Source organism: Saimiri boliviensis, chromosome 12 (genome assembly GCF_048565385.1).
Source record: "Saimiri boliviensis isolate mSaiBol1 chromosome 12, mSaiBol1.pri, whole genome shotgun sequence".
Lineage (NCBI taxonomy): Eukaryota > Metazoa > Chordata > Mammalia > Primates > Cebidae > Saimiri > Saimiri boliviensis.
In genome coordinates this window covers 22,081,739-22,107,332 of record NC_133460.1, presented here as the reverse complement: position 1 = coordinate 22,107,332, position 25,594 = coordinate 22,081,739, and the positions used below count along the sequence as shown (strand labels likewise).

Here is a 25,594-nt window from a genome sequence, read left to right as displayed (position 1 = left end):
TGGCTTCGTTGCATCCCTGGGCAGGGTAAGAGGCCCAGGGTTTGTCGTCTGCCCTTTCCCCTTCCCTCCCAAGTTCCCCGGGCTCCTTTTCTGCTCCTCTGTCAATAGAGGGAAGAGGGGTGAAGAGTCGCTTGGGCCTGGACATTGGGAACTGAATGTGGCCCTTTTGCGTGGGTATTGCCCAAACGTATGTCTACTGGTAAAAATGCCTGTAGGTGGGAGCCAGGGGGAGGCTTCCCAAGCACCTACCTAACTGCTCAGAGAAGAGGCCAAGCTCTGAGGTCCTTCCCTTCCCAGGTAGCGGAGGGAGTTGTCTGTTTCCGGGGCCTAATGCCCACCCGTGTGGGACAGTCCTACCGTCAGTCCAGGGATCAAGTCTGCTGCCCCAAAACTTTGCCTTCTTTTATCAGGCCTTCTGTGTCCAGGACACTATCCACTAGAGTAGGAGCTACTAAAGGGGAAGGGATGTGAAGTGTTAGGTATGGGTAGAGGTGGGGATGGGAGGGAGGACTGTTTTACAGAATCCCTTTCAGAGACCTGTAAGCTAATTTCTCACATTAGGGCAGGTATTCCTGGGACCCCTCTCCTCTCCAATTGCATAAAACATGTTCTGACCAGAAGCAGAGGGACGGGCTTAATCCCACAGGAGTTTATCCCGTGCCCTGCATCCACTGTGCCCTGTGCTGGGTTTAGAAGCAGCCTCACTGTCCAAGCTTGTGACCTAGCCCCCCAGGCCGGAGGAGAGAAACAGTTTTGGCTCTCACATGTGTGTGTGTTTTCAAACAAGCCAACATCTTTACTCTTGAGGTTTCATTGTGTTGTCCAGGCTGGTCTCAAACTTCTAGGCTCAAGTGGTCCTCCTGCCTTAGCCTCCCAAAGTGCTGCAATTACAGGTGTGAGCTACCATGCCTGTTTATTTTTATTTATTTTTGAGACAGAGCCTCACTCTGTCAGCCTTGCTGGAGTGCAGTGGTGCAGGCCTGGCTCTGCAGCCTCAACCTTCTGGGCTAAAGTGATCCTCCCATCTTAGCTCCCAAGGAGCTGAGCCTAGAGGCATACATCACCACACCTGGCTAATTTTTTTATTTTTAAAAAATGTTTTGTAGAGAAAATGTCTCATTGTATTGCCCAGGTTGGTCTTATATTCCTGAGTTCAAGTGTTCTCTGGTCATGGCCTCCCAAAGTGCTGGGATTACAGGCATGAGCCACCTCACCTGGCGTTTTTATTTTTATTTATTTTTAAATTTTTGACGGATTCTCGTTCTTGTTGCCTAGGCTGGAGTGCAGTGGCTTGATCTCAGCTCACCACAACCCCTACCTCCCGGGGTCAAGCGATTCTGCCTTAGCCTCCTGAGCAGCTGGGATTATAGACAAATACCACCACACCCTACTAATTTTTGTATTTTTAGTAGAGACAGGGTTTCACCGTGTTAGTCAGGCTGGACTGAACTCCTGACCTCATGATCTGCCCGCCTCAGCCTCCCAAAGTGCTGGGATTACAGGGGTGAGCCACTGCTCCCAGCCGCCTTTTAAATTTTGTTAAAGAGCCAACATTTAAATAAGGAGATTGCACATCACAGTCAATTTCTGGGGTTTGGTTTGTTGTTTGCTTTTTTTTTTTTTAAACTTGAGACAAGGTCTCACTGGGTTGCAGGCTGGTCTTGAACTCGGGGGCTCAAATGGTCCCCTGCCCCGGCCCTTTCCTCCCCCACCAGACTCAGCTTCCCTAAGTGGTAGAATTACAGGCATGAGTCACCACACCCCGCCTGCTTTATTATTTATGTCAGAAGATGCTGCAACATTGGATCTCTGGCAGCAATTTGTCAAGTAGTGGCTGTCCGGGACATAGAAACAGGGACACTCCCTGTTGCATCCCTGACTCGGCATGTTTTATATGTGTTACTTGCCTGTCCCCTGCAGAAAAGCACTTGAGGTTGTAGTCTCCATCCCACCCCACTGTGGGCAAGAAGTACTCTTCCATGCACTTTTCCCCTTTCCTTCACCCCTTCCTGTTCTCTACCCTGCCATTTTCCTTCCCCTCCCCCACAACTCTATGACAGACCTGGCTTCCTTCCTGAGCCTCCCTGTCTCTGCCACCGCACCTCCACTCCCCACTATGACATCACTCCCTAATTCGAAACTCCTTGCCCTATCTGAAGGGAGGTAATGATGGGGTGCACAGGCCCAGCTAGGCCAGGCAGACCCTCACATGCTTGGATCAGAGGTCAGGGTCCCTGGCAGACATTCCTCCCAGAGTGACTGTAGGAAGCAGGCCAGTGTGGGGGTACTCTAAACACTAGACAGGAGGGGATAGGAGTTGGTAACATCGTCTCTTCTGGGCTGGCCCTGCTCCTGCTTAGCTCTGGGCATGAGACTGACTAGTGCAATCATACTTATGTCGGCTCACCTGGTCCTGGGTCCCAGGTCCCAGGTTCCCGGCCCTGAGCCTGGTGGGACACAGACACTGATGCTGTGGGGTGGGTGTGGCCACAGGAGCCCACCCACCTGGAAGCTCAGATGTGATGACGCAGGCGGTTTTGGAGGGGTACTTGGGATGCTGGAGCAGTGTCCCCCAAACCAGGCCAGATTCCCTCCCTCCCTGTCTTCCCTGGATAACCCCATAGGCATTCTCCAGGAGGACGGAGACTGTTTGCGCTGTCCGTGCTAAGTCCCAGCATCCCACATGGGGCAGGTATAGAGAGCCATGAGAAAGGTGTCCGCGTTACCTAGGTGATTGGCAGCTTCTCTTCCCTGGGATCTGGGTCCTTTCCCAAAGGAGTGGAGGAAGGAGGAGAGGCTGGCTCAGGGCAGACCTGCCCACCCTCTACCCCAGCAGCTGCAGGGCTGAAGGCCCCAGGGCTACTCAGGCGTGGGTGTAGGTGAATCCGTAGCCAGGGGCAGAGACCAGGGGTTTGGGAACAGGATGGTGATGGGGAAGGGGATGGCTGGCAGATCAAGACCTGCAAAAAGGAGGTCAGGGATTCAGTGCTGAGAAAGTCATACGTAAAGTGACCCCATGGTCTACCTGTGAAACGGAGGTCTGGGCACTGCAGGGTACCAGACCCAGGGCTTGTGTCGTGGGAAAAAAGTATGCATGTTCTGAAAGGAATGTCCAGGTGGTTGGGGGCATCACAGCGTCTGCTTTCTGGAAGAGTACAAAGGTGGTTATAGCAAAAACTTACAGTGAAGAGATGCTTCTACATAAAGGGTAACACGTCAGGGCCGGGCGTGGTGGCTCATGCCTGGAATCCCAGCACTTTGGGAGGCTGAGCTGCGTAGATCACCTGAGGTCAGGAGTTTGAGACCAGCCTGGCCAACAGGGTGAAACCCCGTCCCTACCAAAAATATAAAAATTTAGCCAGGCGTTGTGTCACACACCTGTAAACCCAGCTACTGGGGAGGCTGAGACAGGAGAATCGCTTAAACCCAGGAGGCAGAGATTTCAGTGAGCCCAGATCGTGCTGCTGCACTCCAGCCTGGGTAAAAGAGTGACTCTGTCTCAAAAAAATAGGTCAGCTTGACATTTTGGAGGTATTCCCAGACTAATGGTTAGTCAGCAGATTAGCATTTAAAAGAAAACCAGTCTTGTCCCCACAGGTTCCCTGACCTCAGCTACCCATGAAGGGTGGGACAGGTAGTCCTTAGCAAGAAGTCCAGGAACTAAACAGCCTCCTGGGACCTGGTAGGACACTCCTCTCTCCACCTTACCTCCTGGCTGATTTGTTATCAGAGGTGCGAGGACCTCTGAGATAGGTCTCTGCTGCCTGGGAATGGGTCTCTCTGCTGCCTAGGAATGGGTCTCTCTGCTGCCTGGGAATGGGTCTCTCTGCTGCCTGAGAATGGGTCTCTCTGATTCCTAGGAAAGGGTCTCTGGTGCCAGGGAACAGGATCTCTCCGATTCCTGGAAATGGGCCTCCCTCTCCCAGGCTGGCCAACCTCCCCCATTCAGAACCCAGCTGAGCTCCAGGAGTGAATGAAGTAAAGGGATTCCCCTAGGAGTTGAAGAAGCAGAGATCTCCCAAGTCCACGCACCAAAGCTCATGCCCTCAATTCTCAAAAAAGGCTTCACTTGGTTAAAAAATTTTGTATCATGAGGCCGGGCACAGTGGCTTAAACCTATAATCCCAGCACTTTGGGAGGCTGAGGTGGGCAGATCACAAGGTCAAGAATTTGAAACCAGCCTTATCAACATGGTGAAATCCCATCTCTAAAAAAAAAAAAAGATTTTGTATCATGAAAGGTAAATGAAGGGATTAGTGAATCTGGTTTCTAAGCCAATGGCTTACTGAAAATATAGTAAATTAGAAATGAAAAAAAAAAAAAAAAAAAAAAAAAAAGGTGATGGCTCACACATATAATGCCAGCACTTTGAGAGGCTGAGGTGTGAGGATGGTTTGAGCCCAGGAGTGCAAGACTAGCCGGGGCAACATAGCAAAACCCCATCTCTACAGAAAATTAAAAAAATTAAAACCAGCCAGGTGTGGTGACGTTTACCTGTAGTCCTAGTTAGTCAGAAGGCTAAGGCAGGAGGATCGCTTGAGCCCAGGAGTTTGAGACTTCAGTGAGCTAGGATTGTGCCACTGCACCCCAGCCTGGGCAACAGAGCGAGACTCTGTATTATTCTTTTTTTTCTTTTTTTTTTTTTGAGACGGAGTTTCGCTCTTGTTGCCCAGGCTGCAGTGCAATGGCACAATCTTGGCTCACTGCAACCTCCGCCTCCCGGGTTCAAGCGATTCTCCTGTCTCAGCCGCCAAAGAAGCTGGGATTATAGACATCCACAACCACACCTGGCTAACTTTTTGGAATTTTTGGTAGAGATGGGATTTCACAATGTTAGCCAGGCTCGTCTTGAACTCAAGACAGGTGATCCACCCGCCTTGGCCTCCCAAAGAGCTGGGATTACAGGCGTGAGCCACAGCACCTGGCCAGGCCCTGTCTTCAAATGCAGTCACATTGGGGGTTAAACTTCAATGGATAAATTTGTGGGGGATACAAACATTCAGTCCATATCACCCCCATCCCCAACCTTAGGCAACCACTAATCTACGTCTTATCTCTACACATGACCTATTCTGTACACATCATATAAATGGAGTAAGACAATGCGCAATCTTTTCTGTCTGGCTTCTTTCACATAGCATAATGTTATCAAGGTTCATTTGCACTATGGCATTTTATTTATTTTTATTAAGAATAGGCCGGGCGCGGTGGCTCAAGCCTGTAATCCCAGCACTTTGGGAGGCTGAGGCGGGTGGATCACGAGGTCAAGAGATCGAGACCATCCTGGTCAACATGGTGAAACCCCGTCTCTACTAAAAATACAAAAAATTAGCTGGGCATGTTGGCGCGTGCCTGTAGTCCCAGCTACTCAGGAGGCTGAAGCAGGAGAATTGCTTGAACCCGGGAGGCAGAGGTTGTGGTGACCCGAGATCGCACCATTGCACTCCAGCCTGGGTAACAAGAGCGAAAACTCCGTCTCAAAAAAAAAAAAAAAGAAAAAAAAGAATAATACAGTTTCGGCTGGGTGTGGTGGCTCACGCCTGTAATCCAGGCACTTTGGAGGCCAAGGTGAGCCGATCACCTGAGGTCAGGAGTTCAAGACCAGCCTGACCAACATGGTGAAACCCCGTCTTAAAATATATAAATATATATATATTAAAAATAAAAGAATAATACAGTTTCACTTTATGGATTGCTGTGGCTTAAACATGTGCCCTAAAGTTCATGGATTGGATACTTAACCCCCAATGCAGCCGTTGAGAGGTGAGACCTTAAAGAAGTGATTAGGTTGCCGGGTGCAGTGGCTCAGGCCTGTAATCCCAGCACTTAGGGAGGATGAGGTGGGTGGATCACAAGGTCAGGAGTTTGAGACCAGCCTGGCCAAGATGGTGAAACTCCGTCTCTGTTAAAAATACAAAAATTAGCTGGGCATGGTGGCGTGTGCCTGTAATCCTAGCTACTCAGGAGGCTGAGGCGGGAGAATTGCTTGAACCCAGGATGCAGAGGTTGCAGTGAGCCGAGATCCTGCTACTGCACTCCAGCCTGGGTGACAGAGCAAGACTCAGTCTCATATATATATATACACACACATATGATTAGTTCATGTGGGCTCTTCCCTCATGAAAGATTAATGGCATTATTGCGTGAGTAAGTTAGTTATCAAGGGAGTGGACAGTTGATAAATGGATGGGTTCTGCCCCCACCCCACCCCATCTCTTGCTCTGTGTTGCCCTTCTGCTTTCTGCTATGAGATGAGGCAGAAAGAAGGCTCTCACCAGATGCAGGCCCCTTGACCTTGGACTTCCCAGCCCCCAGACCTGAAAGAAAGAAATTCTGTATAAATTACCCAGACTTAGGCATTCTATGATGCAGCACAAAACAAAGACATGAATATGCCACTTTTATTTCTTCAGTCATCAGTTTGATAGACATTCGGGTTGTGTCCACTTAGAGGCTACTATGAATAATACTGCTATGAATATTCATGCATACATTTTTTGTGGAATATGCTTTTATTTCTCTTGGTTGCATATCTAGAAGTAACATTGCTGGATCATATAACTATGTTTCAACATCTGAGGAACTGCCAGACTATTTTCCAAAGTTAATGTATGATTTTACATTCCAACCAGCCACGTTGTGAGGGTTCCAATCTCTCCACATCCTCACAAAAACTCGTTAATTACCTGTCTTTCAGCTTTTACTTTTTTTTTTTTTTTTTTTTTTTTGAGTCGGAGTCTCACTCTGTCACTCAGGTTGAGTGCAGTGGTGTCATCTCAGCTCACTGCAACCTCCACCCCCACCTCCCGGGTTCAAATGATTCTCCTGCCTCAGCCTCCAGAGTAGCTGGGATTACAGGCCCCTGCCACCAAGCCCAGCTAATTTTTGGATTTCTAGTAGAGACAGGGTTTCACCAAGTTGATCAGGCTGGTCTCGAACTCCTGACCTCAGATGATTCCACCCAGCCTTACCCTCCCAAAGTGCTGTGATTACAGGTGTAAGCCACAACCTGTAAATATTATTTTTAAAATATTTTTATGATTGTTATTATTATTATTTGAGATGGAGTCTCCATCTGTTGCCCAGGCTGGAGTGCAGTGGCATGAGCTCAGCTCACTGCAGCCTCTGCCTGCCAGGTTCAAGCAAGTCTCCTGCCTCAGCACCTGAGTAGCTGGGACTACAGGTGTCTGCCACCATGTCCAGCTAATTTTTTGTGTGTTCAGTAGACTGGGTTTCACCATGTTGGCCAGGCTAGTCTTGAACTCCTGACCTCAGGTGATCCATCCACCTTGGCCTCCCCAAGTGCTGGGTTTACATGGGTGAGCCACTGTGCTCGACCTAATTACCTGCCTTTTTTATTATCACCCTCCTAATAGGTACGATGTGTCATCTTGTAGTTTTGATTTGCGTTTCTCTGGGAACAAATGATGTTGAGGATCTTTTCATGTAATTATGGGCCATTTGTATAACTTCTTTGAAATGTCTATTCACGTCAGTTGCCCATTTTCTCTTTTTTCTTTTTCTTGAGACAGTCTCCCCTGTCATCTAGAAGTGCAGTGGTATAATCTTGGCTTACTGCAGCCTCCGTGTCCTGGGTTCAAGCAACTCTCATGCCTCAGCCTTCCAAGTAGCTGGGACTAGAGGCACATACCACCAAATACAACTTATTTATTTATTTATTTATTTTCTTTCTTTCTCTTTTTTGTTGAGACTGAGTCTTGCTCCGTTGCCCATGCTGGAGTGCGGTGGCACGATCTTGGCTCACTGCAAACTCTGCCTCTTGGGTTCAAGTGATTCTCATGTCTTAGCCTCCCGAGTAGCTGGGATTACAGGTGCATGCCACCACACATGGCTAATTTTTGTATTTTTAGTAGAGACAGTGTTTCACCATGTTGGCCTCAAACTTCTGACCTCAGGTGATTCGCCTGCCCCAGCCTCCCAAAGTGCTGGAATTACAGGCATAAGCCACTGCACCCAGTCTTATTCCATTTTTAAATTGGATTATTATTGTTATTTTTTATCATTGAGTTGCAGTAGTTCTTTATGTGTTCTAGTTACAAATTCCCTACCAGATATACGATTAGCAAAGATTTTCACCTGCTCTGTGGATTATCGTTTCCTTTTCTAATAATGTCCTACGAATCTCCTTGAAGTCTTGGTGTTTGGAAAGAAAAAAAAAAAAAAAAAAAAAAAAGAAGAAGAAGAATGTCCTATGGAGCACAAGAGGTTTTAATTTAGATAGTGCTCAGTTTCTGTATTTTTGTTGTTGTTGTTTGTGCTTTTGGTGTCATATCTAAGAAAGCATTGCTTAATTTAAAGTTATAAACATTCTAAGAGTTCTAACATTTAGGTCTATGATCCAATTTGAGTTTACTTTTTTTTTTTTTTTGAGATGGAGTCTCTCTCTGGCACCAGACTGGTGTACAGTGGCATGATCTTGGCTCAGTGCAACCTCTGCTTCTTGGGTTCAAGTGATTCTCCTGCCTCGGCCTCACGAGTAGCTGGACAGGCGTGTGCCACCATGCCTGGCTAATTTTTGTATTTTTAATAGAGACAGGGTTTTGCCATGTTGGCCAGGCTGGTCTTGAACTTTTGGTCTCAAGTGAACTGCCCCCCTTGGCCTCCCAAAGTGCTGGGACTATAGGAATGAGCCACCGCTCCTGACCTACTGTATAGTTTTTATTGAGAGTGCTATAGTTTGAACGTCCCCTCTGAAACTCATGTTGAAATTTAATTGCCATTGTAACAATATTAAGAGAAGAGGCCTTTAAGAGGTGATTAGGTCATGAAAGTTCTGTCCTCATGAATGGATTAATGCCATTATCATGGAAATGAGTTAGTTATCACAGGGGTGGGCTCTTGATACAAGGATAAATTCAGCACAATTTTTTCCTCAGTCTCATGTCTCACATGATTGCATGCCTGATATGGTTTGGCTCTGTGTCCACACCCAAACCGTGTCTCAAATTGTAATTCCCGTATGTTGGGGGAGTGGCGTGGTGGGAAGTGACTGAGTCATGGGGGTGGACTTCCCCCTTGCTATTCTCGTGATAGAATTCTCAGGAGATCTGGTTGTTAGATAAGTATGTGGCTCTACCTCTTTGCTCTCTCTTTCTCTTCTGCCACCATGTTAAGATATGCCTTGCTTCCCCTTCACCTTCTGCCAGGATTTGTAAGTTTCCTGAGGCCTCCCAAGTCATGTGAGTCAATTACGCCTCTTTTTCTGTTTGTTTTTGTTTTTGTTTTGAGACTGAGTTTCACTCTGTCTCCTTCCTTTATAAATTACCCAATCTGTGGCATGGTTATAGCAGTAGAAAATAGACTACACCAGAATATAGAATATATTGAGTATAAAAACACAACTGATTTCCATGTATTAATTTTGTTTGCTGCAACTTTGCAGAATTTATTAGCTCTAACAAGGTTTTTTTCATAGATTCTTTAGGATTTTCTATAAAATCATCTCATCTGTAAATGGAGATATTTTACTTCTTCCTTTCTGATTTCTCTGCTTTTTATTTCTTTTACTTGCCTCATGGCAAGAGCTTCCAGGCAAGAACTGGTGAGAACGTCCAGTACAAGGTTGAATAGATGTGGCAAAAGTGGGCATTCCTTTCTTGTTCCTGATCTTAGAGGAAAAGCTTTTATTCTCTCACCATTGAGTATGATGTTGGCAGTGAGTTTTTCATAGATGCCCTTTATCACGTTAATTGAGTTTCCTTCTATTCCTAGTTTGTTGAGTATTTTTAGGATGAAGGGTGCTGAATTTTGTCAAATGCTTTTTTTACAGTGATTGAAATCATAATGTAATGTTTTCCCTTTGTTTTATTGATGTAGTATATTAATTGATTTTCATAGGTTAAACTAATCATGCATTCCTGGGATAAATCCCACCTGGTTATCCTTTATATATATTTCTGAATGTATATATATATATATATTCAGAAAACTATACATATATATAATTTTCTTATGATGACTTTGTCTGATTTTGACAGTAGGGTAATACTGGCCTCAGAATAAGTTGGGATATTTTCACTGTCATGACTTTTATAACCTAATCTTAGAAATTATAAGTAATTCCAGCCAGGTACGGTTGCTCACACCTGTAGTCCCAGCACTTTCGGAGGCCGAGGTGGGTGGATCACCTAAGGTCAGGAGTTCAAGACCAGCCTGGCTAACACGATGAAACCCCATCTCTACTAAAAGTACAAAATTAGCCAGGCTTGGTGGCCATGTGTGTAATCCCAGCTACTCAGGAGACTGAGGCATGAGAATCGCTTGAACCCAGCAGGCGGAGGTTGCAGTGAGCTGAGTGATAGAGCAAGACTCTGTCTCAAAAAAGAAATTAGAAGTAACTCCTTCTATAGTATTCTACAGGCCACATAGACCAACCCTCATGCACTGTGGGATGGGACTAACAAGGGTGTGAACACCAGTAGGATCACTGGGAACTATCTCAGCAGATGACTGCCACAGCTACCAACTGACTGACATTCACTCAACACTTAACCATGTGCCAGACATAGTGCTAAGCTATGGCCTATCTCCTTGAATCTTCCCAGCAACCTTATGAGGTGGGTGCTGTTATTATTGCCATGTTACAGATAAATAATTGAGGTATGAAGATTAGATTTACGAGACTGCCCAAATTCCCACAGCTATTAACTGGCAGAACCAGGAATCAAACCCAGAGAGTATGAGTATAATATACTTTGGGGTTTTTTGTTTTTGTTTTGTTGTTTGTTTGTTTTGAGACAGGGTCTGTCTTTGTTTGTTTTTGAGACAGGGTCTCTCTCTGTCACCCAGGCTGGAGTGCAGTGGCCTGATCTCGGCTCACTGCAACCTCCACCTTCTGGGTTCAAGCGATCCTCCTGCCTCAGTAGCTGGGATTACACACAGGCACCACCATGCCCAGCTAATTTTTGTATTTTTAGTAGAGATGGGGTTTTGCCACGTGAGCCAGATTCATTTCAAACTCCTGACCTCAAGCAATCCACCTGCCTCAGCTTCCCAAAGTTGGGATTACAGGTGTGAGCCACCACACCTGGCTGCATGTAATATACTTTGAACTAGTGATAGAAATCTTGACTTAGACTCACCCTTGGAGCCCAGGAAGGTTGGAGGAAGGTTGGAGTCCTCATTTAAAACAATTTTTTAAACTTCCCAGAATTCTGAGATTCCTTCCAGCCTAAAAATCTTATGACTTTGGGATGAAAAAAGTTTTATGATTATGGAACAAATCTGCTTCTCCAAGAATAATCCTGGTTGATAAAATATCGTTGCTTCTTGATGAATTTGTTGACACCACAGGATCTGCTTTCTTGGAACTAAAGTGAGCAAACAGGTTCAGATTTGGTGCAGCAATGTACAGTGGGAAGCCATGGGCTAGCCTTGTGGCCTATATTCACATAAATCATGTAACCAAAGTGAATACCTAAGTCACCCAGGGTAATTCCATTCCCCTTTCCAGGGATTGGTTTAAGACCAACATGTGATGCTGTTCTGGCCAATGATATGTGAGAGGAATAGTGGAGACTATGGGAAAGTCTTCCTTGTTCTTGAGAGAGGACACTAAGGAGAGACCTTTCTGCCAATCCTTGGGCATTGTTTTAAGAGGATGTGGTGATTGGAGTTGTTGTAGCTGTCTGTGACCACAAGGGGACAAGACAGAAGATATTCTAATACACTGATGAAAGCAGAGCGTAAAGATGGATATAATTTTTTTTTTTTTTAGACCGAATTTTGCTCTTTCACCCAGGCTGGAGAGAAGTGGCGCAATCTCGGTTCGCTGCAACCTCTGCCCCTCAGGTTCAAGCGATTCTGCCTCAGCCTCCTGAGTAGCTGGGATTTTAGGAGCATGCCACCATGCCCAGCTAATTTTTGTAGTTTTAATGGAGACGGGGGTTTCAAAATGCTGGCCAGGCCGATCTCGAACTCCAGACCTCAGGTGATCCACCCGTCTTGGCCTCCCAAAGTGCTAAGATTACAGGCATGAGCCACCATGCTCAACCAAAACCTGGGTCTTGATAACATTGTGGAGCCACCGAATTAATTAACTCTGAAACCACCCTGCCTCCCAGTTATGTGAACCAACAAATTGTCTTATTGTTCAAACCAATTGGAGGTATTTTCTAGGTTGTTGTGTTTAGTTTTGAGATAGGGTATGCTCTGTCACCCAGGCTGGAGTGCAGTACCACAACCACGGCTCAAAGCAGCCTCCACCTCCTGGGCTCAAGTGATCCTCCCACTTCAACCTCCCAAGTAGCTGGGACTGCAGGCATGCACCACCATGCCCAACTAATTAAAATTTTTTTTTTTTTTTTTTTTTTTTTTTTTTTGTACAGATGGGGTCTCACTATGTTGCCTAGGCTGGTCTGGAACTCCTGAGCCCAGGCGATCTTCCTGCCTCAGCCTCCTCTGAACCATTGCTCAGAGGCCTGGGTCAGAAGCTTGGTGAAACTGAAAATTTCAGAATAGTGAAACTTCACTAAGCATGAAGAACAAGTGCCCTCAAGTCCTTACGAGAGGTGTGTGAGGAGTGGTGTCCAGATGAGGTTCTGCCAAATGGGGAAGAGGACCATTATGGAACCTCTTCTGTCCACCACGTGACCCTGAAATTCAAGCCCAACTACTTTACATAGTTACAGAAACTGTCACATCATCTAGATCTAACATCTGGGGTTTTGGGGACAATTCCTTACTCCACCATCAGCCCCTTTGTCACCTTGTCCACACATTACATCATAATTCCCAGACACTCTTCTTGTCTAGTTCTCTTGGGTTGCTGATTCATTGGTGGACATGAGTGACTAGTTGAAGACCAAGGAAAGCCTGAACCTGTTGGACCCACTAGGTTCTACTGTCCTCTTGTTCTTGTTCAGAAATACCTCCTGATGGCCTCTTAGTTACGCCACCTCCTGAGGATGCACAAGGATCAGGCATCTCTTTATTATTTTCAGAGACAAGGCCTTGCCATGTTGACCAAGCTGGTCTCGAACTCCTCACTTCAAGCAGTCCTCCTACCTTGGCCTCCCAAAGTTCTGGGATTACAAGTGTGAGCCGCTGCACTCAGCCACTTAGTACCCATTTAGAAGCCCAGCCCTGCTCCCTAAACTCTCCTTTAACCTGACCCAGTCACAGACCCCATTCTAGGACACCCCTTGGCCAACTGAGGCTGGGGTGTGTGTGCATAGCCCAAAGTCTCTCCGCAGCTGGTGGCAGAACTCAGACCATAATCAGGGTCTTCTCCATTTTGTGGTCCCCTTCCTGGTGCCAGAGCAGAGATGTGATTGCCAATGTGTTTCTTTGTTTTGCCTTTTGTAGTTTTTGCTAAGGGAATTCAGCAGAGGCAGGACTGGGTAAGATGAGTGAGGCACTAGTCCCTTGTGCAGAATTTCAGAGAGCATCAAAATATTCAACAATCAAGATAAATAACATTTGAATACAACGTTTAAAAATCAGAAACTACGACCCATGCCAGCCACCTGCTTTTATAAATAACGTTTTATTGGAACCAGGGCCAGGATTAGAGTGAGGTAAGTGAGGCAGGGTGACAAAAGCAGAGGTAGCACCTGTCTTTATTTAAAATGTGGATATTGTTCATCAGGATGTTTCTCCATTCGTTTTGATTTTTAAACGATTTCATTAAAATGTTCCTTATCTTTATTTATTTTATTTATTTATTTATTTTGAGACAAGGTCTCACTCTTTTGCCCAGGCAGGAGTGCAGTGGTGCAGTCTCGGCTTACTGCAACCTCTGCCTCCTGGGTTCAAGGAGTCCTCCACCCCCAGCCTCCTTAGTAGCTGGGACTGCAGGCACACACCACCACGCCCGGCTGTTTTGTATTTTTAGCAGAGACGTGGTTTTACCATCTTGGCCAGGCTGGTCTCGAACTCCTGACCTCAAGTGATCTGTAGCCTCGCCCTCCCAAAGTGCTGGGCTTACAGGCGTGAGCCACCACACCTAGCTTGTTTATGCTGATTACTAAATTTTGGGGTGCGTACTTAAATTCCGTGCTAGAGGCCCAGTGGCTCATTCGCCCTACCCTAATCCCAGTGCAGTGACCCAATGTCCCCCTTCAACCTGCACCATGGCTCTTCCCCGCCCCGGCTCCTCGCGCCTCCTCCCGCCCCTAGAGGTCGCCGTCGCGCCGTCATTCCCCGGCTAGGCCCCGGACGTGCGCATGTGCGTGGCTTAGACTCCCTCAGGCCGCTCTGGAAGTGGAGGAGTCGGTTTTGTTTTGTTTTGTTTTGTTTTGTTTGAGGAGTCGGTTCTTAGGCGACTGTGGTGTCTTCCCTGCCTGAGCCGTTTCGCCTCGTCTTGGTGAGGGCCAGGGGACAGGTAGGAGCAGTATTTGGGGGAAGCGAGAGACAAGCTGGGCGGGCTGGATGCAGAGCGCCCCATGACTGAAGCTAGCGAGGGCGCCCGGGACCCCCGGCATCTTAGTCCAGGGTCGGGGGTTCAGGACGCCGGGCCGGGGCGCCTCCAGCTCCCAGGGTCCCTTGCGGGGACCACGTTTCCCGGCAGGCCCCTGGGCGGCCGGGCCCTCGCCGCGTCCTCTTCCCGGAGCTGCGCGCCAGGCGGCTTTCTGAGCCGCGGTGTCTCTCCGGGGCCGTTCGCTGGGCAGGGGCGCTACCGGCTCGGCCTCACGCCCAAGTGTCATGCTAGAGGCACGAGGGCACAGGACCTCACCGGGTAAGAGCAAGCGAAGGGGCCGGGCGCAGTGGCTCACGCCTGTAAACCCGGTACTTTGGGAGGCCGAGGCGGGCTGATCACGAGGTCAGGAGTTCGAGACCAGCCTGTCCAACATAGCGAAACCCCATCTCTACTAAAAATACAAAAATTAGCTGGGCGTGGTGGACGACGCCTGTGGTTCCAGCTACTCGGGAGGCTGAGGCAGGAGAATCGCTTGAATCCGGGAGGCGGAGGTCGTAGTGAACCGAGATCTCGCTCTGCACTCCAACCTGGGCAACAGAGCGAGACACCGTGTCAAAAAAAAAAAAAAAAAAAAAAAAACGAGAGAAGGGCCGCAGCCGGATCCCAGCTCCTCTGCCTCTGAACGCGCGCCTCCGCCAAGCCCCTCGACCCCGCTCCCGGCGAGACTTGATGGGGCGCTCGGTGGACCCAGCACGCACGTCGGTGTCATCAGGAGGGAAGGGTCGGGCCAGCACCTCCGCCGCCCTTGCGGCTCTCCACCCTCCAATCTCCTGCGGAGGGCGGCCGCGGCTGCCCGGCACCTGCACCCCGGGAGTGGCGGTTTCCAGACCTCAGTGCCTCCAGGAGGCCTGGAAGTTACCCGGGTGCCGCCAGCCACCCAGCTGGCCGCACAGCAGGCGAAGGCGATGGGGCCCAGAAGCTGTGCGAGTGCGGGACGACTCGCGGGAGGCGGTTCAGGCCTCCGGCTGCCCAGAGCCAGCCCGGGAGGCCTCGCAGCATAGAGCGGCCCCACAGCTCAGCAAGGATGGGCCAGGCTTCGGCGACAGCGCCAAGGTCCTCTGCCGCCCTCGAGCCCACACTGGAGAGGAGCCCTACCGGTGTCTCCCGTGTAGGAAGGCCTCCAGCCGTAGGTCCAACCTGGCCGGACACCCAAGAATCAGCGTGCTGCAGCACTGGGTGGGAGAGTTGTAGCTCCCAGGGGACTGGGTCCGAAATGCACTCCCTCCCCTCCACACAGACGGCTCAGGACGACTTTTCTGTACCGCAGATTTTCCTCAGAAGTGCTTCGGGCTGTTTTGTTTTTTTTTCCCCTGAATTATTCTGGCTCCTTTCCCCTAAACATTAAGGCATTTAGGCAGGTGAGGCTGGGGGCACTTTAGGAGACCGAGGTGGGAGGATCGCTTGAGCCCAAAGAGACCAGCCTGGGCAGCCAGCGATACCCCGTTTCTATGAAATAAAAATAAAACGAGCTGATGTGGTGGCGCTGGCCTGTAGTCCCAGCTACTCAGGAGGGTGAGGAGGAAGCATCGCTTGAGCCCGAGAGTTCAAGGCTGCAGTAAGCTATAATCAGACCATTGCACCCCAACATGGGCGACAGAGTGAGACCCTGTCTCTTAAAAAAAACTAACGAAAAGATTTAGGTAGGTAGTAGGCAAAGGTATGTTATCGAAGTAATAATAATATACAAGGTATATTCCTGGTGTGGACAAGGATAATATTGTGTTGTCTTAATATTAGTGATAAATATTATTTCTCTCTCTCTTTTTTTTTTTTTTTTTTTTTTTTTTGAGACGGAGTCTTGCTCTGTCGCCCAGGCTGCAGTGCAGTGGCATGATCTCTGCTCAGTGCAACCCCCACCTCCCAAGTTCAAACGATTCTCCTGCCTCAGCCTCCTAAGTAGCTGGGATTACAGGCGTGCACCACCCCACCCGGCTAATTTTTGTATTATTAGTAGAGAAGAGGTTTGACCATGTTGGCCAGGCTGGTCTTGAACTCCTGACCGCAAGCAATCCGCCTGTCTCAGCCTCCCAAAGTGCTGGGATTATAGGCATGAGCCACTGCACCCAGCCTCTCTTGTGCTTTTTAAAGAAGTGTTTTTAAAAGTGTTTGTCTTAATGATGTGCTATTAGAGTGAGAAAAAAAAGTTACCTTATGAGAATTTAAACTGCATGAAAGTCCGTGCTAGCATTACCGGTTCGGTTCCCAAGCTTGTTATCCCAGTCCTTGATGCCTCTTTCTCTCAACCCAAGTAATATTGGGCACCACCGTCTACTTGTTCTACCTCAGAAAAGTTTTTGATGGCACTTGCCTGTGCTGTCCCACAGGTGCAAGTCCTTGTCATCATGAGCCTGGACTATTGCAGAAGACTCCTAGCCAGTCTCCCCTGCTTCCCGCCTCTGCATTCTGGTTCATCATCCATAGAACCTACCAGTTATTATAGATTCCTCCCCCAGACTCCAGACTCCAACACTAAATCTGACGTCAGTCTCCTGCCTGAAAGCATCTCCTGCCTGCCAGTCCCCCACCCCCTCCCCAATCCCAGCAGGGCCTACAAAACAGGGTTCAAATGCTTCAGCGTGCCACGAGTGCTTCTCCATTGGACTTTACCTGACCTCTGTGCCTTTGCTGGCTAGGGCCTCCTGTACCTCTGTGCCTTTGCCCATAATTTATTTCCTTCCACTGCCCAAAATGACCTTTCCCCTTTTCTGTCTCCCAAACTTGCCTTACTCATTTATGTGAGCCCCACTTCCACTGAGAGCCTGCCTCACCTCTCATGTCACACCTGCTGTGGTAACTGCTCCAGTGGCATTGAGAACGTAGGGCATGTCTGTCTGGTAACCTGTGTGTCTCTCCAGCAGTCTGTGAGGTCCACAAGAGCAGAGACCCTGGTGCAGGGCCTGGCTTACAGTGGGCACTCAGTAAGTATTACTTAAGTGAAGGAACCACTTCCAGTTCTCAAGTGTTTTATGCTAAAACTTGGATTTCTTTCATCTTTGTTGTCCTCCCAAGATACAACGTGGACATAGAAAGGTAGCCAAGGGGACTGTAAAGGTGACCCCCACCCAATCTATATCTTCCTGGTTACTGTGCCTGTCATTCAATGATTCCATGGTTATTTCTATAGCAATAACAGAGAAAAGCAACTAAAAACAATGTTGTTGACTTGGGTCTGGTGCATCACCGCCATACATTTGTAGAAATGACATTACCACAAATTGCCAAGATGGTCACATCAAATTTTCAGCAGCATCAGTCATAGGACAGAAAGGCCTTTGAGTATATTTTCAATAATCAGCAGTTACTGGTGACAAAATACTGGTTTAGAAAATATCTGAGATTATGGCTAGGCACAGTGGCTCACACCTGCAATCCCAACACCTTGGGAGGCTCAGGCAGGTGGATCACCTGAGGTCAGGAGTTCAAGACCAGCCTGGCCAACATGGTGAAACCCCATCTCTACTAAAAATGCAGAAATTAGCTGAGCATGGTGGCAGGCATCTAGAATCCCAACTACTGAGGCTGCAGTGAGCTGAGATCACACCACTGCACTCTAGCCTGGGCAACACAGTGAGACTCTGTCTGAAAACAAATATTTGAGATTAATAGGTTACCACTTTAGGGGCTCTTTATAGACCAGCTGGCCTAGTGGTCCTGGTCTCATAGGGTATGAGATAAAGGCCTCCCACAGGAGCAGCAGCTTCAAACTCTGTCCTGTTTGCAGTCTTGGCTCGAGTGACTCAGTCATGAGGCAAACTGAGCACATGTGTGCTGGTGTCATGGGTTCAGCCAGAACCTCAAGGTTCCCAGCATTAGACACAGATTTGGGAGAAATCAAGTCACAGTGTAGAGATTTATTGTGATGTGTCACACCACACTATTAGGAAATGGAAGAAAATAAAATTACAAGCCTCAGCCTTTAAACGTTTAGCAACTTGGGCCGTATCTCAATGTGTAATTTATTTGCCTCACTTCATTTAAACAAATATTAAATTCCTTCATATCAAGTGCCCATTAGGTTTAATTCATTAAAGCCATACATACTCCAGAATGTTTATTAAAGACATTTCAGGCCGGGCGCGGTGGCTCAAGCCTGTAATCCCAGCACTTTGGGAGGCCGAGGCGGGTGGATCACAAGGTCAAGAGATCGAGACCATCCTGGTCAACATGGTGAAACCCCGTCTCTACTAAAAATACAAAAAATTAGCTGGGCATGGTGGTGCGTGCCTGTAATCCCAGCTACTCAGGAGGCTGAGGCAGGAGAATTGCTTGAACCCAGGAGGCGGAGGTTGCGGTGAGCCAACATTGCGCCATTGCACTCCAGCCTGGGTAACAAGAGCGAAACTCCGTCTCAAAAAAAAACAAACAACAAAGACATTTCTATCATTTCTACAAAAGAAGCCCCAAAACTTCACTATGACATGGATCACAGTATAGCGGAATAGAAATCTGAAATGTGCTGGTAAAAGTTTAGAGATGTGCTGTAGCTTCACATAAAATGTTTAACAGTAAATTAGGACTTAAAACCCAGTTTCAAGCTGGCTTTTACGAATAGAGGATTTTATTTCACATAACTGAAAAGTCTTAGAGTTTAGCTGTTTCTCAATTCTGGTATATGTTGACTCAGAGGTTCACGTAATATTAACAAGGCTAGATCTCTCATCTTTCAGGTCTGCTCTGAAAATGGCTTCAATATTGGCTTCAATTGAAGGCCCCAGCCTGAGACTCCAGCAGTTCCAAGCCCAGATGAAGTACAATTGTGTCTTAATAGTCCAAGAAAGAAGCCTGAAAATTGGGACTCATGAACTTGTGCCTCTCCCTACAACAATCATTCCAGCCTGGGCAAAGCAGTGAGACCCACCTCTACAAAAAACAAAAAATTAGCGGAGCACAGTGGTGTGTGCCTATAATCCCAGCTACATGGGAGGCTGACATAGGAGGATTGCTTGAGCCCAGGAGGTTGAGGCTGCAATGAGCTATGAACACACCACTGCACTCCAGCCTGGGAGACAGAGCCAGACTCTGTCTCAAAACAAAACACACAAAAAATCACTATGGCTGGGTGCAGTGCCTTATGCCTGTAATCCCAGCACTTTGGGAGGCTGAGGCAGGCAGATCCCTTGAGATCAGAAGTTTGAGACCAGCCTGGCCAACATAGTAAACCCCATCTCTACTAAAAATACAAAAAGTAGCCAGGTGTGGTGGTGTGCACCTGTAATCCCAGCTACTCGGGAGGCTGAGGCAGAGGTTGCAGTGAGCCAAGATCATACCACTACACTCCAGCCTGGGGGACAGAGTGAGACTCTGTCTCAAAAAAAAAAAAAAAAAAAAAAAAAAAAAAATCACTATAGCCTGGAGAATAGAATACTCTGATTGGCTAGGCCTGGGTCATGTGGCCCTTCTTGCAGCTAGAGGAGGAAGTCAACCCCCTTGAACTGTGAACTGAGAAAAAGGAGGGTAGGGGGCATGTCAATATCAAGGAAAAAAAAAATGGGCATATGACACAAAACAGTAGACATCCACTATTACAATCCACGGGCCCCTCCCAGGGGCAGAGGAGCGAAAGCTCCAAACTAGTTAGAGTTTATGCCCCTGGGCCCCACCCCGATGCCATCTGAGCTGCAACTCCTACCTGTTTGTTCTGGCTAACCCATGTCCTGTATCACACTGTACAGTCCTTTTCCCAGGAAAATTCCAATTTCAAACACGTTGTCCCTAGGGCCCCCATAAACATTTATACTTAGTAGGTCACATGTTGTAATCCATCTTTGCTTTAGAAAATGTGGAGAAACTGACCCTGAGTCATGCCTCCACCTCCTACACCAACAGCCGAGATACATCTGAAAATAGGCTGAGGTGCTGCCCTCTGGGGTTTATTTAGCTCCTGGCGAGTTCGTTCTTCCCTCTGCCTAAAGCAGAGAAAAAAATTAAACCTCTAGAAACTGAAAGCGTTGGCAGCAGCCGGGTTAATGAACTGTGTGAGTGAGAACTTACAGAAACTGGTGAGTACACAGCCTGGAAGAGACAGTTCTGCATGCCCTCTAGAGAGTAGAGAGGTAGGACTGTGATGGGCCCAGAAAGGCACAGACCAGCCGGGCGCGGTGGCTCAAGCCTGTAATCCCAGCACTTTGGGAGGCCGAGGCGGGTGGATCACGAGGTCAAGAGATCGAGACCATCCTGGTCAACTTGGTGAAACCCCGTCTCTACTAAAATACAAAAAATTAGCTGGGCATGGTGGTGCATGCCTGTAATCCCAGCTACACAGGAGGCTGAGGCAGGAGAATTGCCTGAACCCAGGAGGCGGAGGTTGCGGTGAGCCGAGATCACGCCATTGCACTCCAGCCTGGGTAACAAGAGCGAAACTCCGTCTCAAAAAAAAAAAAAAGAGCTGCAAATGAATGCTATCTCTGCTAGCTGAAGCCTGGCGCTGGTTCATACTGCCACAACATAGACCAGGAGCCCTCCTGGAAACACCTCTGCCAACAAACAGCTTGTTGCTTTTGTCTCTGTAAGCCCCCCTCCGTTGCTGAATTAGCAAATCAATGAAGTCAAAAGACTGTAAAGTCAGACGTCCAGCAAATGACAATGACATAGTTCTGCCTCAGTTTCCCCTTTAGCGTCATACGCCTATAAAAGGGGTGAGAAGCTGCAGCTCGAGGAGCTCAGTGAACGAGGCTGTAGACCTCCCACAGCTCCTGGCCAAATAAAAAGCCACTTCTTTCCACAGTTCGGTGTTCGAGAAGTTTGTTCCCCGCTGCTGTGTACAACAGCCGTCAGGCCATTTTCCATGTCCCAGCAAGAAAACTCTGTGAGAGGTCCCAAGCTGAGAACAAAGGAATGGGAATTTCCAGGGAATTGTTTGGCAACAACCAGCAAAACTCTGAGGGACCTTTTTAGGGAAGAAAAGAAGCATAGAATGCTTTCCTCTTTTTTTTTTTGTCTGGAGACAGAGTCTTGCTCTGTCACCCAAGCTGGAGTACAGTGGTACAATCACAGCTCATTGCAGCCTCCTTCTCCTGGGCTCAAAGAGTCCTCCTGCCTCAGCCTCTCAAGTAGCTGGAACTACAGGTATGCACCACCACACCCAGCTAATTTTTTTTTTAAAGAGATGGTGTCTCATTACATTGCCCAGGCTGATCTCAAACTCCTGATCTCAAGCAGTCCTCCTGCCTGGGCCCCTCAAAGTGCTGGGATTACAAGTGTGAGCCACCACATCTCTCTAGAACTTTTTCAAGTGAAAGTATCGTCTTCATTTCTGTTTTCTCCAGGAGCCATTACCTTATATACGTAGGGAGGGGGCTCTGTGTGCAGGGAGATGCCAGGTATGTTTAACTGGAATAGGGCCCCATCTTCTCTGCAACAATACCAAAGTCCAAATGGGAAAAACAGCTGTGAGGGCATAATTTTGCAACAGTGTATAACATTTGTTCAAGGAGGTTAGGTTTTTTTTGTTGTTTTGTTTTGTTTTGTTTTGTTTTTTGAGATAGAGTTTTCGCTCTTGTTACCCAGGCTGGAGTGCAATGGCGCGATCTCGGCTCACTGCAACCTCCGCCTCCTGGGTTCAGGCAATTCTCCTGCCTCAGCCTCCTGAGTACCTGGGATCACAGGCATGTGCCACCATGCCCAGCTAATTTTTTGTATTTTTAGTAGAGACGGGGTTTCACCATGTTGACCAGGATGTTCTCGATCTCTTGACCTCGTGATCCACCCGCCTCGGCCTCCCAAAGTGCTGGGATTACAGGCATGAGCCACCTCGCCCGGCCTGGAGGTTAGTTTTTTAAAAAAGTAGCAGCAGCGGCTTAAAGTTGGGTGGAACCTAGTATTCAGTTTATTACTGAGGAGAAACAGGTATATGGCCTTCTTAAAAATGTACCTTCCTCCTTTTATATATTCAGATTATATGTCTATATAATTTTTCTTTTGTATATTAAGTTCATATTAGATACATCAACCCTTGATAAAAGCTGGAAGCTTCCTATTGGATTGTAATTCTGAAAAGGCATTGCTGTAGAGTTAACCAAAGGAACAACATTCAAGCATTCATTACATACATATTTTTAGAAACCTACTTCATGCCAAGGTCCATGCCGGGTGCTGAGGGCAGAGCAGGCGCATGTCATCCCTGCCTGGTCTTGTGGCTTTCTCGTGGCCTGCTTTGATAGAGGGCTCATACCGGCCCTGTCTAGGCTCACTTTCTCCAAGCAGTCATATTTTTCAGATCGAAATAATGCACTTTGGAGTAGACACCTGTCAGGCTTGTGGCTGCTCAGAGTCTTGAATATTCATCCTAGACCTGGGGATTTTCCCTACAATTCCTGCCTCCCTAAGACAGAATCCAGAGCTCAGTTTCCCAGCCCCTCCTGCAGCTTGGGCACCTAGGGATTGCCAGTGGGTGCGATCATATGACTCAGAAGAGAGTGACCCAGGATACAGGTTTCATGGGGATGAGGGTGGAAGACTCTGGCTTTCCAGGGCAGCATTAATGAAGTTTTCGGCATTGAGGGTCCAGCAGTGTGAGCTGTGGGGGTGTCACTGCAGCTGGCCAACAGAATGACTAGTTTCTGACTGTGCAGACTGTAGGCCTCTCTGGCCATACCAGACATAGTGAGCTACCTAAGATTCTCAATTATCTATCTTTTAAAACTAGTGAGAGTGAGTTCTGTTCTTTGCAAAGAACTGTGACGAATACATATACTGAACTAGTATTACCTGCCAAAATCCAGGTTGACACATTCCTACCTTACATAAACTTCATAAAAATCATTTAAGGGGCTGGGCGCGGTGGCTCAAGCCTGTAATCCCAGCACTTTGGGAGGCCAAGGCGGGTGGATCATGAGGTCGAGAGATCAAGACCATCCTGGTCAACATGGTGAAACCCCGTCTCTACTAAAAATACAAAAAAATTAGCTGGGCATGGTGGCGCGTGCCTGTAATCCCAGCTACTCAGGAGGCTGAGGCAGGAGAATTGCCTGAACCCAGGAGGCGGAGGTTGCGGTGAGCCGAGATCGCGCCATTGCACTCCAGCCTGGGCAACAAGAGCAAAACTCCGTCTCAAAAAAAAAACAACAAAAAAACCTAAGTAGGAACAGCCGGGCGCGGTGGCTCACGCCTGTAATCCCAGCACTTTGGGAGGCTGAGGCGGGTGGATCACGTGGTCGAGAGATAGAGACCACCCTGGTCAACATGGTGAAACCCCGTCTCTACTAAAAATAGAAAAAATAAGCTGGGCATGGTGGCATGTGCCTGTAATCCCAGCTACTCAGGAGGCTGAGGCAGGAGAATTGCCTGAACCCAGGAGGCGGAGGTTGCGGTGAGCCTAGATCGCGCCATTGCACTCCAGCCTGGGTAACAAGAGCGAAACTCCGTCTCAAAAAAACAAACAAAAAAAAAATCATTTAAGGGCTGGGCGCGGTGGCTCATGCCTTTAATCCCAGCACTGTGGGAGGCTGAGGTGGGAGGATCACGTGAGCCCAAGAGTTCCAGACCACCCTGGACAACACATTGAGATCCCCGTCTCTATGATTTAAAAATTCTTTTAAGGTATGAATTACTACACATTTTACAGCTGAAAAAACTGAGACTCAAAAAGACAATTTTATTCATTCTACAAATATTAATTAAAGGCTAACCATGTGCCAGCCACCAGGCATAGAATAGGGAACAAAATATTTTCCCTGCAGCTATATAAAAAGAATGGCATTGTACTTTAAATGCCCCCTTGCCAAAATAAGAGGCACAGGACAACAGCTGTCTGGAGACGCCCTCAAGCCAGTCAGGCCCCATTTTAAATATAGAAACCCCTAAAAATAGCCGCCTGTACTCCAGACTCAACAGGTGATTGGCCAGAGAGGGGAGGAGACCCCAGGCCCCAGGAAGGAGAGCCAGGACAGTACTGGTTCCCGGCTCCCCACACCGCCATGGCTTTGCCGCTGAGGCCCCTGAGCCGGGGCTTGGCCAGCGCTGCCAAAGAAGGCCACGGAGGGGCAGGTGAGTGGGGAGCGGGCGGATGCCGGGACTCCCCGACCCTGCCCACCTGTTCCCGGGCCCGCCCCCCCAGGCCCGCCGCGTTCACTTCGCTCCGCCCGCAGGTCGCACCTGGCGCCTGCTGACCTTCGTGCTGGCGCTGCCGAGCGTGGCCCTCTGCACCCTCAACGCCTATCTCCATTCAGGTCACCGCCCGCGCCCTGAGTTCATTGCCTACCCCCACCTCCGCATCCGTACCAAGGTACCCGGGACCGGCGCGCGGGGGGCGCGGGACAGGCGAGCGGTTGGGAGGCGAGGGACGGGCGCACTGGGGACGCGGCGGCGGGGGTTGGTGCGGGATGTGTGCGCAGGGACGCGGGAGGGGGAGAGTGCGGGGGGCCGGAGCCCGATTTAGGGCTCTCACGCGCGCTCCCTCTTCCGCTCTCTCTGCAGCGCTTCCCCTGGGGGGACGGCAACCACACTCTGTTCCACAATTCCCACGTCAACCCTCTGCCCACGGGTTACGAAAGCCCCTGAGGCCCCGGACGCCCACGGGTGCAATAAAGGTGTGAAGCTTCACGTCCGTGACTCTGTGGAGAGGGCGGGGCCGCGGGGAGCGCTGGCAAGTGCGGTAAGCGCTCCTGTTCCACGCATGCACGCAGCTCGGTGGGCGCTCCAGGTGTTTTTCCCACGTCGCTGATACTGGGGTGTTCCTCCCCCACGCACAGGTAGGTGATCCCAGGTCCCTCTCTCACCTGGTAATAATGAGTCCTCTCTCTCACACACACCTATTAATAATTAGGGATCTAGGCTGTAATGGGCTTCCCTATACACTGAATCCCCACAGTAACTCTGAGAGCAGGGTAAAATTTTGGTTCCCCTTCTCCAGCGGAGGGGAACCTCTGGAGAGGAATCTCAAAGGAGGAATCTCCAGAGGAGGGGAATCTCAGGAGATTCTCAGGGATTAAATGACTTGTCCAAGTTTGGGCAGCCTGTTCTCCTGGGAGTCCAGGGCTGCAGATCCTGAAGTCCACTTTCGCCTGACACCTGAGCCACTGGTGTCTCTGAATCCCAGCTATCTGGATTTCAGATACAGGCTCCACAGTCCTGTGTGTGGCCTGGGGACCTAATACTGGATTTGGAATCTTTTGGTTATTCTCTACGACCTTTCTTAATGGGGCTTCTATTTGGGGA

General features: G+C 48.6%; 1 protein-coding gene across 2 annotated transcripts; it reads left to right on the top strand.

The window, feature by feature from the left end:
- Nucleotides 1-9,104: 9,104 nt before the first annotated feature.
- COX6A2 (cytochrome c oxidase subunit 6A2) lies at nucleotides 9,105-24,979 on the top strand. 2 transcript variants are annotated; one of them, XM_074382057.1, is made up of 4 exons: nucleotides 9,105-9,200; nucleotides 24,263-24,424; nucleotides 24,526-24,662; nucleotides 24,854-24,979. In XM_074382057.1, exons 1-4 carry the CDS (start codon nucleotides 9,128-9,130, stop codon nucleotides 24,935-24,937), a joined length of 456 nt encoding a protein of 151 aa, XP_074238158.1. In that variant the 5' UTR covers nucleotides 9,105-9,127; the 3' UTR covers nucleotides 24,938-24,979. The 2 variants fall into 2 exon arrangements, with proteins under 2 accessions (XP_074238158.1, XP_003930082.1); XM_003930033.3 differs by lacking the exon at nucleotides 9,105-9,200.
- The last annotated feature ends 615 nt before the right edge of the window (nucleotides 24,980-25,594 follow it).

Coding starts and splice junctions, on each gene's coding strand:
- COX6A2 (XM_074382057.1), top strand. CDS start 9,128: ATGTTAAGATATGCCTTGCTTCCCCTTCACCTTCTGCCAGGATTTGTA. Junction 24,425..24,525: donor AGAAGGCCACGGAGGGGCAG/GTGAGTGGGGAG, acceptor CTCCGCCCGCAG/GTCGCACCTGGCGCCTGCTG. Junction 24,663..24,853: donor ACCTCCGCATCCGTACCAAG/GTACCCGGGACC, acceptor CTCTCTCTGCAG/CGCTTCCCCTGGGGGGACGG.